At 50.1% G+C, this 16025-nt stretch overlaps 1 protein-coding gene and 1 non-coding gene across 7 annotated transcripts in view; both read right to left on the reverse strand.

The window, feature by feature from the left end:
- CS (citrate synthase) overlaps positions 1 to 15819 on the reverse strand; it is a 32183-nt gene extending 16364 nt beyond the window's left edge. Inside the window, exon 1 of one of the 6 annotated variants that reach the window (XM_002711075.5) lies at positions 15664 to 15819. In XM_002711075.5, the coding sequence (XP_002711121.1) occupies positions 15664 to 15705 (42 nt within the window). In that variant the 5' untranslated portion in view covers positions 15706 to 15819. Of the gene's footprint in view, positions 1 to 14489; positions 14604 to 14675; positions 14912 to 15241; positions 15562 to 15663 lie in introns of those variants that run through there. The other 5 variants (XM_089308514.1, XM_070052405.2, XM_089308512.1 and 2 more) reach the window with 5 other exon arrangements.
- LOC127491225 (small nucleolar RNA SNORA31) lies at positions 2931 to 3058 on the reverse strand. Its single transcript, XR_007919815.1, has one exon. It is a non-coding gene; the product is annotated as a small nucleolar RNA SNORA31 (small nucleolar RNA).
- Positions 15820 to 16025: the final 206 nt, after the last annotated feature.

Below are 16025 nucleotides of genomic sequence, written 5' to 3' on the forward strand. Positions count from 1 at the left end.
GGTACCAGAAACTGGGAATGCAGTGGGTAGCACGAACCCGATTACCTGAGGCATCACTGCCATCTCCAGTGCCTTCATTAGCAAGAAGCTGAAATTAGAATCAGGAGGAGGGGCTGGCACTATGGAGTAGCAGGTAAATCCACAGCCTGCATCCCATATGGGTACCAGTTTGAGCCCGGCTGCTCCACTTCCGATCCAGCTCTCTGCTATGGCCTGGGAAAGCAGGAGAAGATGGCCCAAGTCCTTGGGCCCCTACACCCACTTGGGAGACCCAGAAGAAGCTCCTGGCTTCAGATCGGCACAGCTCCAGCCGTTGCGGCCAACTGGGGAGTGAACCAGTGGATGGAAGACCTTTCTCTCTCTGCCTCTCCTTCTCACTCTATGTAACTCTTTCAAATAAATAAATCTTAAAAAAAAAAAAAAATCAAGAGGCAGAACTCAAACCAAGGCATGCTGAGGTGACATATGGGTATCCTTACCCAGATTCATCACCAGGCCAAATACCTGTCCCACTCCAGGAATTTCTAAAGATATACTTCAGGAAAAAAATTATCCAGAAAGATATTACAAAGATAAATGGGTAACACCATTTAGACTAGTAATTAGGAATAAGGCCTTAGACAAGATTAACTTTTCTGCACCAGCTTATTATTATTATTATTTTGACAGGCAGAGTTAGTGAGAAAGAGAGAGAGAGAAAGGTCTTCCTTCCGTTGGTTCACTCCACAAATGGCCACTACGGCCGGCGCACCACATCGATCCGAAGCCACGAGCCAGGTGCTTCCTCCTGGTCTCCCATGCGGGTGCAGGGCCCAAGCACTTGGGCCATCCTCCACTGCCTTCCAGGGCTACAGCAGAGAGCTGGCCTGGAAGAGGAGCAACCAGGACAGAATCCGGCGCCCCTACTGGACTAGAACCTGTGGTGTCAGCGCTGTAGGTGGAGGATTAGCCTAGTGAGCCGCAGTGCCGGCCATGCACCGGCTTATTTTGAAAACAAAATTAGTCAAGGAACCAGCAATGTGGTATAGTAGGTTAAGCTGCAACCTGTGGCACTGATATTCCTTCTGAGCGAAAGATCAAGTCCCAGTTACTCCATTTCTGATCCAGTTTGCTGCTAATGTACCTGAGAAAGCAGTGAATGATGGCCCAAGCACTTTGGCCCTTGCCATTCACATAGGTGACTTGCATGAATCTCCTGGCTCTTGGCTTGGTCCTGGCCCAGCTGTGGCCATTCACTGACCCAGCTCATGGAAGATCTAACTGTTTCAAATACATTGACAGAGACAGAGACAGAGAGTATGCTACAGCAATCTGTTCTTTTCCTCTGCATTGAATTTTTTGATAAGATTTATTTATTTTATTTGAAAGGCAGAGCTACAGAAAAAGGAGAGACGAGGCAAAGAGAGAGATATCTTCCAATGATTCAATGCCCCAAATGGCCAGAATGAGTATTAGCTGAGTCAGATCAGAGCCAGGAGCTTCTTCCAGGTCTCTCACATGGGTGGGAGGGGCTCAAGCACTTGGGCCATTTTTGGTTGCCCTCTCAGGTGCATTAGCAGGGAGCTGGATCACAAGTGGAGCAGCTGGGAGTTGAATCAGCACCCAAATGGTATGCTGGTGCTGCAGATGGTGGCATAATCCACTATGTCATAGAGTCGGCCCCTAAAAGGAATTTTTATCCTTTTAAAAATGTATTCAGAGGGCCCTGTGCAGCGCTGACATCCCATATGGGCACCAATTCTGGACCCAGCTGCTCCACTTCCAATCCAGCTCTCTGCTGTGGCCTGGGAAAGCAGTGGAAGATGGCCCAAGTGAACCAGCAGATGGAAGACCTTTCTCTCTGTCTCTACCCCTCTCTGTAATTCTTTCAAATAAAATGAAAAACAAACAAAAAGCCACAAGTCTAGTCACCCAACTGCCTTCTTTCTTAAAACAAAAATCTATCTGGGGCCCGTGATGTAAAGCCGCCGCCCATGATGCCAGTGTCCCATATGGTCATTGGTTCGTGTCCCAGCTGCTCCACTTCCATCTAGCTCCTTGCTAATGGTCTAGGAAAAACAGCAGAAGATGACCCAAATACTTGGGCCCCTTCCACCCATGTGGGAAACCCTGATGAAGTCCCTGGCTCAGGGCTTAAGCTTGGCCCAGCCCTGGCTATTGTGGCCAAGTGGAGAGTGAACCAGCAGTTGAAAGATGGATCTCCCTCTCTTCCCTTCTCTCTGTAACTGACTTACTTTCTTGAAAGTCAGAGTTACAGAGAAAGCAGAGGCAGAGAGAGACAGATAGACAGATAGCTTCCATCTGCTGGTTCACTCCAAATGGTCACAACAGCCAGGGCCGGGCCAGGCCAAAACCAAGAGTTTCTTCTAGGTCTCCCATGTGGGTATAGGGACCCAAGCACTTGGGTCATCTTCCACTGCTTTCCCAAGTGGATTATCAGGGAGCTGAATTGGGACTCGAACCAGCACCCATATGGAATGTCAGCACTGTAGACGGTGGATTAACTGTAACTGACTTTCAAATAAAATAAATAAATCTTAAAAATAAAATACAATACAATAAATCAACCCAGGGAGAGCGCTGTGGCACAGCAGGTTAAGCTGTGGCTTGGGACAACCACACTCCATACTACAGTGCCTGGGATTAAGTCTTGCCCTGCTTCCAGTCTAGCTCCTGCCAATGCATCAGGCCCTAATACTTGGGTCCCTATCACCTACTTAGGAGACCAAGATGGAATTCCCAGCTCCTGGATTCAGCTTGATGTTGCAGGTATTTGGGCACTAAACCAGCAGATGGAAGATTTCTCTGTCACTTCGCCTTTCAAATAAATAACTTAAAAAAAAAAAAAAAAAAGGTACCAATCCAAAGCCAAACAGTGCAAAGCAAGCTAATGTGTTCCTAAAGCAGAGTCAACTTTTTTTTTTTTAAACAAATGTATTCCCCAATTCAATCTGGGCTGCCACACAGACAGACAGAAAGCGCAGGGATTTTTCTTTGGCATCCCAGTGCAAACCAAAAGAACAGCAGCAAATTGTTCAAGGTCTATCAGTGGATGCAGCAGTCAACCTTTTAACCAGGCTGTCCTTAACTCCTTTTATCAACTTCCTAACCAGTCTCCCTAGCGTGCTAAGGACCATTTTGAGCAAGTGGGCAACTCAAATAGTTCAAGCCCACTAAATCTACATGGGGTTAATGGGACGATGAATTCAATATTAATGGAACAACTCCCCCTTTTCCTACTAGTCACCAAACAATGGACAAAGGAAAATATGTGAATGAGACCCCAATAGGCTGCAACAGCCAGAGCTGTGCCAATCTGAAGCCAGGAGCTTCTTCCTGGTCTCCCACGCAGGTGCAGGGGCCCAAAGACTTGGGCCATCTTCTACTGCTTTCCCAGGCCATAGCAGAGAGCTGGATTGGAAGTGGGACAGCAGGGTCTCGAACCGGCGCCTATAGGATGCCGCGCTTCAGTCAGGGTGTTAACTCACTGCACACAGAGCCATCCCCCCGCCCCCTTTAAAAAAACTTATTTTGTTTGAAAGGCAGAGTTACAGAAAGAGGTAGAGAGACGGAGAGGTCTTCTATCTGCTGGTTCACTCCCCAAATGGCCATTATGTCCAGGGCTGGGCCAGGCAGAAGCCAGGAGCTTCTTCCAGGTCTCCCACATTGGTGCAGGGGCCCAAGCACTTGGGCCATCCTCCACTGCTTTCCCAGGTACATTAGCAGGGAGCTGGATAGAAGTGGAGCAGTCACAGGCCGGCGCCGCGGCTCACTAGGCTAATCCTCCGCCTAGCGGCGCCGGCACACCGGGTTCTAGTCCCAGTCGGGGTGCCGGATTCTGTCCCGGTTGCCCCTCTTCCAGGCCAGCCCTCTGCTGTGGCCAGGGAGTGCAGTGGAGGATGGCCCAGGTGCTTGGGCCCTGCACCCCATGGGAGACCAGGAAAAGCACCTGGCTCCTGGCTCCTGCCATCGGATCAGCGCGGTGCGCCGGCCGCAGCGGCCATTGGAGGGTGAACCAACGGCAAAGGAAGACCTTTCTCTCTGTCTCTCTCACTGTCCACTCTGCCTGTCAAAAAAAAAAAAGAAGTGGAGCAGTCAGGACTTGAACCAGTGCCAACATGGGATGCCGGCACTGCAGGCTGGGGTGCCTGTCCCTCTTCATTTATTATTTTTTTTAAAGATTTATTTATTTGAAAGGCAGAGAGTCACACAAAGGCAGAGACAGAGAGGTCTTCCATCCTTTTTTTTTTTTAAGATTTTTTTATTTGAAAGTCAGAGTTGGCCAGCGCCGTGGCTCACTAGGCTAATCCTCTGCCTGTGGCGCCGGCACCCCGGGTTCTAGTCCCGGTTGCTCCTCTTCCAGTCCAGCTCTTTGCTGTGGCCCGGGAAGGCCCAAGTGCTTGGGCCCTGCACCAGCATGGGAGACCAGGAGGAAGCACCTGGCTCCAGGCTTCGGACTGCCGCGGTGTGCCAGCCACAGCACACCGGCCATTCTGGGGGTAAACCAACGGGAAGGAAGACCTTTCTAACTGCTTGTCCAAAAAAAAAAAAAAAAAAAAAAAAAAAAAAAGTCAGAGTTACAGAGAGGAGAGGCAGAGGGAGAGGCGGAGGGGGGAAGGGGAAGGAGAGGGAAAGGGGGAGGGGGAGGGGAGGAGGGAAAGGGAGGGGGAGGGGAGGAGGGGAGGAAGGGGGAGGGGAGGGGGGAGGTGGGGGAGGTGGAGGGAGGAAGGAGGAGAGGAGGGGGGAGGGGAGGGGAGGAGGGGGAAGGGGAGAGAGAGGGGGAGGGAGGGAGGTATCTTCCATCAGAGGGTTCACTCCCCAACTGACCTCAACAGCCGGAGCTGTGCCCATCCAAAGCCAGGAGCCTGGAGTTTCTTCCAGGTCTCCCACATGGGTGCAGAAGCCCAAGGACTTGGGCCATCCTCTACTTCAGGCCAGGGCGTTAACCTGCTACGCCACAGCACTGGCCCCCAATCCTCTGTTTTACTCCCCAAAAGGCTGCAACAGCCGGAACCGTTGAAAATATCATCCTTCATCATCTTTTTATTTGAAAATCAGAGTGGCAGAAAGAAAAAGAGAGAGAAATGTTCCATTTGTTGGTTCACTCCCCAGATGGGCACAATAGTGGGATGGGCCAACCCGAAGCCAGGAGCTATGAACTCCATCCAGATCTTTCATGTGAGTGGCATGGGCAGGGAGCAAACAGAGCAGCTGCTACTTGAACTGACATTCTACATGTGATGCCGATATCACAAGCAGCAACCTAACCCACTGTGCCACAACATCAGTCTCTCTCAGTAAAAATCTTAATTTTCTTTGTAGACAGCTTCGGGTTAGTAACCTAACCAGAGCTGATCTTAGTCTATCAGCAACACTTCTTAGGTCTCCGATTTACAAAGCAATGAATGCTAGATTGCCTATGTGGTAACAGAATAAAGCTAGTATATTTCTATGCTTCTCTGTCACTTACTGGCTGTGCAATCACAGACAAAACCACTTAATTTTCCTGCGCTTCAATTTCCTTATCTGTAGAATGGGAACAATAACAGTAACTACCTTGGGACCAGTGCTGTGGCGTAGCAGGTAAAGCCACTGTCTGAAATACCAGCATCCCATATGGGCGCTGGTTCAAGTCCCGGCTGCTCCACTTCCGATCCAGCTCTCTGCTATGGCCTGGGAAAGCAGTAGAGGATGGCCCAAGTCCTTGGGCCCCTGTGGACCCACATAGAAGAACAGGAAGAAGCTCCTGGCTTTGGATCAGCTCAGCTTTGGCTATTGCAGCCATTTAAGGAGTGAACCAGTGGATGGAAGACCTCTCTTAACTCTTTCAAATAAAAAAAAAAAAAAAAAAAAAAAAAAGGCTAATTTCAGAGTGGCCAAGTAAAGAAAATGAAATAATTCCCACGAAAGCACCTAGTACAGCGGCTTGTATATTGCCAAGTTCAACAAATATTTGTTTCTTATGGGGCTGGCACTATGGCTCAGTGGGTTAAGCTGCCACCTGCAGCACCAGCATCCTATATGGGTGCCAGTTTGAGACCCGGCTGCTCCACTTCCGACTGAGCTCCCTGATAATGCGCCTGGGGAAGCAGTAGAAGATGGCCAAAGTCCTTGGGCCCCTGCACCCCCATGGGAGACTTGGAAAAAGCTCTTGGCCCCTGCCTTCAGACTGGCCCAGCTTCAACCATCACGGTCATTTGGGGAGTGAACCAGCAGATGGAAGACCTTTCTTTTCTGCTGCTCCCTCTGTGTAACTCTGCCTTTCATGTGAATAAATAAATCTTAACAAAATTCTAGTTTCCTATCTAAGCGCCTCCTGACTGAGACGTGAGATCTGAAAGAGGAAACAAATTTACCCTAACCTCCACCAGCACAGCAAATAAATCTAGACAGGAGATACTTGAGGACTGTTGCACACAACGCTATATACTTCAAGCTGCTTAATAGCTCTGTACAGTACATTCAGGATATACTCACTGATGGAACAGGCAGATTACAAAGCTCTGATTCACACTTGAACTTCCACCTCCCAGCTCCTCCCCTAACCCTGGAGGTGTGGCAGCTGGGCGTCTGGTCCCATGCCACTTACTGAAACAGCAGCTGGCAGGTGAATCAGACAGTAATCTCAATAGGGAGAGATGGAGTTGTTTCAAAAGAGGCCAGCATTGTGACACAACGGGTTAAGCCACAGCCTGCAATGCTGGAATCCCAGATGGAGCATGTGTGTCCAAGCTGCTCCATTTCCAATCCAGTTCCCTGCTAATATGCCTGGGAAAGCAGCAGCAGATGGCCCCAGTGCTTGGGTCCCACCACCCACATAGGAGACCCATCAGAAACTCCTGGCAGGGGCCAGCACCATGGCTCACTTGGTTAATCCTCCGCCTGCAGCGCTGGCATCCCATATGGACGCCAGGTTCTAGTCCCAGTTGCTCCTCTTCCAGGCCAGCTCTCTGCTGTGGCCCAGGAAGGCAGTGGAGGATGGCCCAAGTGCTTGGGCCCCTACACCCACATAGGAGACCAGGAAGAAGCACCTAGCTCTTGGCTTCGGATCGCCGTAGCTCCGGCTGTGGCAGCCATTTTGGGGGTGAACCAACGGAAGGAAGACCTTTCTCTTTCTCTGTCTATAACTCTACTTATCAAAAAAAAAAAAAAAATCTCCTGGCTTCTGCCTGGCCCAGCCCTGGACATTTTGGGAGTGAACCAGCAGATGGAAGATCTCTCTTCTCCCCTCCCCAACTCTGCCTTTTAAATAAATAAAAATAGGCCGGCGCCGCAGCTCACTAGGCTAATCCTCCGCCTAGCGGCGCTGGCACACCGGGTTCTAGTCCCGGTTGGGGCGCCGGATTCTGTCCTGGTTGCCCCTCTTCCAGGCCAGCTCTCTGCTGTTGCCAGGGAGTGCAGTGGAGGATGGCCCAAGTGCTTGGGCCCTGCACCCCATGGGAGACCAGGAAAAGCACCTGGCTCCTGGCTCCTGCCATCAGATCAGCGCGGTGCGCCGGCCGCAGCGCGCTGGCCGCGGCGGCCATTGGAGGGTGAACCAACGGCAAAAGGAAGACCTTTCTCTCTGTCTCTCTCTCTCACTATCCACTCTGCCTGTCAAAAAATAAAAAATAAATAAAAAAATAAAAAAATAATAAATAAAAATAAATCTTAAAGGCAAACCAAAACATAAACAACAAACAAGGGCCTGGTTTACAAAGTCTGACAACCAGGATTCTCTATAGGGTGGGAGTGGGGGTATCAGAATTACTAAGAGGGTCTGCATACCTTACATGTTGCCATTCCTCATAAGAATTCCTCTAGTGAGTTTGCTATTATTGACAAAAGTGAACTGCAGCTCTCAAATGTGCTGCGATGGAAAATTATAAAAATTCAAAGAACCTTTGGTGCCGGCATTATGAAGCAGCAGGTTAAGCCATTGCCTGTGACACCAGATCCCATACTGGAGCACTGGTTCAAGTCCTGGCTGCTCTTCTCCTGATCCAACTCTCTGCTAATGCACCCTGGAAGGCAGAAGATGGCCCAAGTACGTGGAACCCTATCACCCATGTGGGAGACCCACTTTTGAGTTTCCTGACTCCTGATTTCAGTCTGGCCCAGTTTTGACAACTGCAGTGGATCTCTCTCTCTCTTCCTCTTTAAAATAAATCTTAAAAATAAATAAATAAATAAATAAAAAGAACTTTTATCTTAAAGGGCCAGAAAGGAAAAAAACATTAATTAGTACACCCAGGAAATGCTGTCAAAGACTTGCCTATAATAATGAAGAGTATTCCTGGAAGAAGGTGTTGCCCAAATCACTTACCAAGTATCCAACAATTACTCCTCTTTTCCCCAAATTCTGCGAACAAAATAATCTTATTGGATAACCATTTACTCAATAATGCAGTTGATTCCCTGTTACTCCTCTTAGCCTATTACCATCAGGCCACATCTACCATCTTTACAGGGGAGCAAATAAATGTTCTTTGATTCTGCACCCTAGGCACATCTAGACCATGTCCTTGCCATATACCTAGGAGCAACAATATTGAAACCTTGAGAGAGATGCTCATGATTTTTAATAGGCCCTGGTCCTTTGTCAACAAATGACTGGAGCTTGCCAAGCCAGCAGCAGTAGCTCAGCCAACACACAATGAACTAATAATCAGTAGGAAGTATGTTATATTACAGAGGTTTCCAATGCAAAAGGACAATTTACATTAACAAAGGCTCTTCTCTCTTCAGAACCAGGTCAGAAAACTAAAGCCATTTAACCTCTGCGTTCCACATGGTGACACACTGGAAGTTGGCCTACACTATTCAGTCAGGGCACTTAATAGCCTTAACAGAGCAGTCTTCAGATTTCATGCTCTGATCCATCTCATACTCATAGGAGTTTTCTTAATACTTTTACCTAACAGGGGACAGCCTTGTGGCACAGCTGGTTAAGCTGCTGCCTGTGATGCTGGCATCCCAAACTGGCACCGATCTGAGTCCCAGCTGTTTCACTTACCATCCAGCTCCCTGCTAATGTGCTTGGGAATGCAGTGGCAGATGGCTCAAGTGCTTGGGCCCCTGCCACCCACATGGGAGACCAGGATGGAATTCTAAGCTCACTGAGGCTGTTTAGGGAGTGAACCAGTGAATAGAAGATCTGTTACTCTTTCAAACAAATAATCTTTAAAAAAGAAAAAAAAAAGGAAAGAAAATAGTTTTACCTATCATTTTCCAACGTCTCTTTGCTCAAGGTACACTGATTCATTCAATGGGGAAGACCACAAGATATTACTTGAAGTTCAGAAAAAACTCAAATCCTAAATTTTCCTTTCAACAGAAACTCTTACCACTCTCTAACTAAACAACTATTTATTAAACACCTACTTTTATGCATACACTAGTGGATTAAAGTGTAAAGGATCAGAAACTTCAGTTCTCTGTAATCAAAAACCATTCTTTCACATGTCTTAGTTCTTACATGTTTTGGCTCCAAGGATTGCTTGCTTCTCCAAGGATTTACATGAAACTTTTCCCAAGGTATTAAAAAAAGTGTGGGCCGGCGCCGCGGCTCACTAGGCTAATCCTCCGCCTTGCGGCGCCGGCACACCAGGTTCTAGTCCCGGTCTGGGCGCCGGATTCTGTCCTGGTTGCCCCTCTTCCAGGCCAGCTCTCTGCTGTGGCCAGGGAGTGCACTGGAGGATGGCCCAGGTGCTTGGGCCCTGCACCCCATGGGAGACCAGGATAAGTACCTGGCTCCTGCCATCGGATCAGCGCGGTGCGCTGGCCGCAGCGCGCCGGCCGTGGCGGCCATTGGCGGGTGAACCAATGGCAAAGGAAGACCTTTCTCTCTGTCTCTCTCTCTCACTGTCCACTCTGCCTGTCAAAAAAAAAAAAAAAAAAAAAAAAAGTGGGGGGGGGGTGTCGAGGAAGAAAATTCTAGAGAAACCTGACTAAAACATTACTGCTTAGGGCAGTTAACTTTTTTTTTTCCGACAGGCAGAGTTAGACAGCGAGAGAGAGAGAGAGACAGAGAGAAAGGTCTTCCTTCCGTTGGTTCACCCCCAAAATGGCTGCCACGGCCGGCGCACTGCGCCAATCCGAAGCCTCCTGAGGAGCCAGGTGCTTCCTCCTGGTCTCCCATGCAGGTGCAGGGCCAGGGCCTAAGCACTTGGGCCATCCTCCACTGCCTTCCTGGGCCACGGCAAGAGCTGGACTGGAAGAGGACCAACCGGGACAGATTCTGGCGCCCCAACCGGGACTAGAACCTGGGGTGCCGGCGCCACAGGTGGAGGATTAGCCTAGTGAGCCATGGTGCCCGCTAGGGCAGTTAACCTTAAAAAAAAAAAACTGAGAGACAAAGCTCCCATCCGTTGGTTCATTCCTCAAATACCTTGGAAGGCCAAGGTTGGGCCAGGGCCAGAGCCTACCAGTGTCTGCTTTAGCAGGAAATTGGGAGTCAGGAGCTAGAGTGAGCATTAAACAGATATGAGACATGGTATCTTAACAATTTGGCCAAATGCCCATAGCAAGCAGTTTTTTTTTTTTTTCTTAAGATTTATTTGAGCCGGCGCCACGGCTCACTAGGCTAATCCTCCGCCTTGCGGCGCTGGCACACCAGGTTCTTGTCCCAGTCGGGGTGCCGGATTCTGTCCCCGTTGCCCCTCTTCCAGGCCAGCTCTCCGCTGTGGCCAGGGAAGTGAAGTGGAGGATGGCCCAAGTACTTGGGCCCTGCACCCCATGGGAAACCAGGATAAGTACCTGGCTCCTGCCTTCGGATCAGCGCAGTGCGCTGGCCGTGGCAGCCACTGGAGGGTGAACCAACGGCAAAGGAAGACCTTCCTCTCTGTCTCTCTCTCTCACTGTCCACTCTGCCTGTCAAAAAAAAAAAAAAAAAAAGATTTATATTACTCCTCTTTCAGTTCAGCTCTCTGCTGTGGCCCAGAAGGCAGTGGAGGATGGCCCAAGTGCTTGGACCCTGCACCCGCCTGGGAGACCAGGAGAAGCTCCTGGCTTCGGATCGGCGCAGCACACCGGCTGTAGCAGCCTTTTGAGGGGTGAACCAACAGAAAAGGACAGACCTTTCTAACTCTGCCTGTCCAAAAAAAAATATATTTGAAAAGCAGAATGACAGAAAACGTCTATCTGCTGGTTCACTCCCCAAATGGTCACAACAGTAGGTCTGGATGAGGCTGACGACAGGAACTTCACACTGATCTCCCACATGTGTGGTGGGGGCATTAGTAGAAATCTGGATAGGAAGCAGAGTAGTTGGGACTCAAAATGGAGCTCCACTATGGGTTGCCAGCAGCAAAGTGGGGCCAAAGACTAGCCCCTGAGACAGTTATTTTTGAAGCTGATTTTTTTTTTTTTTTTTTTTTTTTTTTTTTTTTTTGGGACAGACAGAGTGGAGAGAGAGAGAGGTCTTCCTTTTGCCGTTGGTTCACCTTCCAATGGCCGCCACGGCCAGCGCACCGCGCAGATCCGAAGCCAGAAGCCAGGTGCTTCTCCTGGTCTCCCATGCAGGTGCAGGGCCCAAGCACTTGGGCCATCCTCCACTGCACTCCCTGGCCACAGCAGAGAGCTGGCCTGGAAGAGGGGCAACCGGGACAGAATCTGGCACCCCGACTGGGACTAGAACCCGGTGTGCCAGCGCCGCAAGGCGGGGGATTAGCCTATTGAGCTGTGGCGCCAGCCTCGGTCACTCCACTTTCAATCCACCTCCCTGCTAATGGCCTGGGAAAGCAGTTGATGATGGCCCAAGTGTTTGAGCCCCTGCACCAATGTGTGAAACCTGAAAGTACCTGGCTTCGGCCTGCCCCATTGCTGGCTGTTGCAATCATCTGGGGAGTGAACCAGCAGATGGAAGCTTTCTCCCCCCCCACCTCAAATAAATAAATCTTTAAATAGCAGCATAAGGGGTTGGCGTTGTGGAGCACAGGGTTAAGCAGCCACCTGAGGAGGCTCAGCTGCTCCACTTCTGATCCAGCTCCTGCTAATGCACCTGGGAAAGCAGCTGAAGATAGCCCAAGTGCTTGGACCCCTGCACCCCTGTGGGAGAGCCAGAGTTCCAAGCTCCTGACTTTGGCCTGGCTAACCTCAGCCATTGGGGCCATTTGGGGAGTGAACCAGAAGATGGAAGCTCTTTCTCTGTTTCTCCCTCTCTTGCTAACTCTGCCTTTCAAATAAATTAAAAATAAAATAAAATGACAGCATGCGCAAAGAAATACAAGGACAGGTAAAAAACATTAAAAGATGCTAACAAAGAGCTATTGTTAAAGTTGCTTCACTACTGTTTTAAATTTCACATCCTACTCTAGAAAGCACTGACACACAGAGCAGATGGAGTTACTGTGACTTTTCTGATACACACCGAGTCCAGTTTCCGGTCTACTACCCAGCTTGGATTCTAAGACCGTCAGCCCTCCTTTTATTCTGTTTATTTCTCCACTGCCCACCATACTGTCCTAACTGCCACCCTGTGCCCAGGCATCCACTTATCTGCTACTATCTAAAAACCACTAATAACAAATGCAATGAATCATCCCATCACCGGCACACAGCAAGCTCTTCCCGCTTCCCCCCAGTCTCTGGCCCTTCTAGTAATCATCAAGGAATCACCATTACTTTGCGTAGGCTGATAAAGTAAGGGCACAGAGATCTGAGCCCTAGTCTTTGAAATTCTGGGCTGTGAGTCTATCTGAACATCTCATAGGAAAAAACCTGCTCAGTCTTGCTGAATCCAATTTAATACTAGGACTTAAATACTTGTTAAAAATTTGCAGGGGGGCCGGCACCGCGGCTCAATAGGCTAATCCTTCGCCTTGCGGCGCCGGCACACCGGGTTCTAGTCCCGGTCGGGGCGCCGGATTCTGTCCTGGTTGCCCCTCTTCCAGGCCAGCTCTCTGCTGTGGCCAGGGAGTGCAGTGGAAGATGGCCCAAGTGCTTGGGCCCTGCACCCCATGGGAGACCAGGATATGCACCTGGCTCCTGCCATCGGATCAGCGCGGTGCGTTGGCCATTGGAGGATGAACCAACGGCAAAAGGAAGACCTTTTTCTCTGTCTCTCTCACTGTCCACTCTGTCAAAAAAAAAAAAAAATTTGCAGGGGTGCCGCAGCTCACTTGGCTAATCCTCCGCCTGCGGCGCTGGCACCCCAGGTTCTAGTCCCAGTTGGGGCGCCAGATTCTGTCCCGGTTGGTCCTCTTCCAGTCCAGCTCTCTGCTGTGCCCCGGGAAGGCAGTGGAGGATGGCCCAAGTGCTTGGGCCCTGCACCTGCATGGGAGACCAGGAGGAAGCACCTGGCTCCTGGCTTCGGATTGGCGCAGCATGCCAGCCGTGGTGGCCATCTGGGGGGTGAACCAAAGGAAGGGAGACCTTTTTCTCTAACTCTGCCTGTCAAAAAAAAAAAAAAATTTTTGCAAGGGTATTAAGTGCACTGAAAAGGAACCACTTGTATTCACTATCTTGAAAATGTCTAGGCATAACCTAAAAACATTTTTTGGTTGATTCCCTCAAAGTTTCAAATATCCTAGTGTGGAGGAGCAAATCTCAGGAGTACAAAAGTAACTCGCTTTCAGTCAGGATTGACTAAACATGTTGACTTCAAGAGTTCAGAGAAGCAAACTGGTGCCCTATTCTCCAGTTCCCAGCCCAAATCGAAACCCAGATTATCTGCGAAAAGACCTTTTTTAAGTCATAAAGCTGAGGCACCCATAGCTAATACTAAGGTGACTCCTTAATATTAAATCACTTGAATAAGCAAGACAAATAATCTCAAGGCTCCGATTTGGCTATCTCTCCAACTCAGGTGTTCATATGAATTACCCAACAATGGGTAGGGTGGACAAATAGAACAATGACTAGCACTTTTGTCTCCTAGCAAGGTTAAAAATGAAACTATAGCCGACCTTGAAAATCAAAGTGGTAGTGATCAGTTCTCCCAGATTAGGAGACTACTCACAAGTAAAATGTATTACCAATTACAGCTACCAATTAAGCTGCAGGCTAATCTAGAAAGCTCAAGCAGGTGCTAGCAATGCTGACAAGCTGAAAGGCTTCTCAGTATCCTGATCACATCACTCAGTTTTCAAGAAATTTCCACTCCTAAGCTTCTAGGGCTTTGCTAATTTTAAGGGTCAAAATCTTTTTAATAGTTTCCAATTTACGGGTTTCTGGGATCCTCAGGTCCATCTATAAAGTAAACAATGACAGCCACAACTGTGTAGCTCTGTCATCTCAAACGCTCTCTGAGCTTCCCAACAGGCTTAAAAGACAAAATGCATTCAAAAAGTAAATCCAACGGCTTTCTCAAATTCAAATCCACTGTAGTGTTTAGACACTCTGGTGTAGGTTAAGAGCTCTGGAATGAGCTAATTTTAGCGTCCCCTATTCTGCCCAAATGCTATCTAGAACTTGCTTCACTTCCCAAGAGGTTTTCTTACACTGTTCCCTGGCCTCAGGAGAAGCAACAGCCAAGCGAGACAAGTATCTTTCGAATGATCAGACTCTACCTTGCCACTGAGTGCCTGGAAGAACCCTAAGGTAAACCCTAGGAGCTTCACTTTACCTCTGCCAGCTCTGCAAGACAACACACAGCAAACCAAAACCATTCTAAGGCTCTCCCTTCCCTCCAGGTGCCCAAGGCTTTAAAACGCCCGCAGCCGAAAGTGCAAACTCTGCCCACAAGTCAAGGTCACCTGTGGGAAGGTCCCGGTTTGATCAGAGAGCCAAGACTCCTCAGCACAGCAGTTTCCGTTTAAAGAGCCCTGTTACCCGGAGCCAAAAAATGCTGGCAATTTTAACTTGCAGCACCATTATCCGGAACAGTTCTTATTTCTGTGACCCAAATGTTAAGTAAAGGTCCCTAAAGAAAGAGAAAGTTCTCCTGGGTACAGCAGGCTGCATGAAGTTCAACTGCAAAACCTGGGCGGGCAAGTAGTAGGGTTGGTCATGTGACCTTGGCATTCCGAGCCCTGGCCGAGTATCTTCATTAACTGGCTTGCTGTTCGGTGCAACAACCTTTCTGGTTCTTTCTCCTATCATGTGAGAAATCAAGCAGGTTTTATAGGAGTGCTCCACCCTGCCCAGGCTCCTCCTATATATTAAGAGTAAGTTCCAGAGTCCCAAGGACAAAGAGGACCTGAGGGTCCCACTCCTCTGGCCGACACGGCACGGCCACGGCGTGGTCACTGAAGGCTTAAGTGATTGTGCTGAAGAAACAGAAACGGGTAGCTCGGGACCTGACAACGCCCTCCCTACTAACCAGAAGCCAAAATCGGCCATTGGCCCTGCTCCGACCCCGGGACCGAGCGGACGAATCTGCTCACACCGACCCCCACCTCCGAAAAGATTCTTCCCCTAACTCCAGTGGAAGCACATCTCTGTTCTCTAGTGGCGGCTCCCTCTCCCCTCAGCCACGCGAAGTTGACAGCAGAGTCGGGCCTCCTCACTCGCCTGACACTGCAGGCCGGGGCGCACGGCGTTCACCTCACCCCCGGGAGCCCGAAGGGCAGCGCAGCACATGGCCCTGGGAGCTCTACGCAGGACCGGCGGCCAGCCAAGGCCAAGGTCCCTTTAAGGCGCGCAGGGGTGCGCAAGGGTGTGGGCGGGAGACCCCGGCGCCCGAGGGCCTGCGGCCGCCTCAGCCCCACCCTGGGACGCCGTGCTCCCTCCCTGCTTGCTCACCTTGGCTCCCAAGAGCCGGGCGGCCGCAGTGAGTAAAGCCATGGCAGGTGAACTCCGGGATCTGGTGGGGAGGGAAGATGGGGAGAGCGCTGCGGCAGGTACGGGAGCCGCAGCTGCTGCACCAGAGGCCGCGCCGACGGTGGACAAGGTTGAAAGGAGGCGGCTGAGGGAAAGGGTAGACGAACCGGCGGCGGCGCCCAGCCCGGGGTCCTCAGCGAGGACCCGCCCACTGCCCGGAACTTGATCCCGCCCCCTCTCAGGGGACTCGCCTGGGGCTCCACCATTGGCTTGGTGCGGAGGAGGGGCGGGACCTGAGCCGCTGACAGTAGTTGGGGCGAAGAGGATTGGGTCGTCCGCTTTAG

The sequence above is a fragment of the Oryctolagus cuniculus genome, chromosome 11 (genome assembly GCF_051225735.1).
Source record: "Oryctolagus cuniculus isolate XC-2025 breed Fujian yellow rabbit chromosome 11, ASM5122573v1, whole genome shotgun sequence".
In the NCBI taxonomy this organism is placed as follows: Eukaryota; Metazoa; Chordata; class Mammalia; order Lagomorpha; family Leporidae; genus Oryctolagus; species Oryctolagus cuniculus.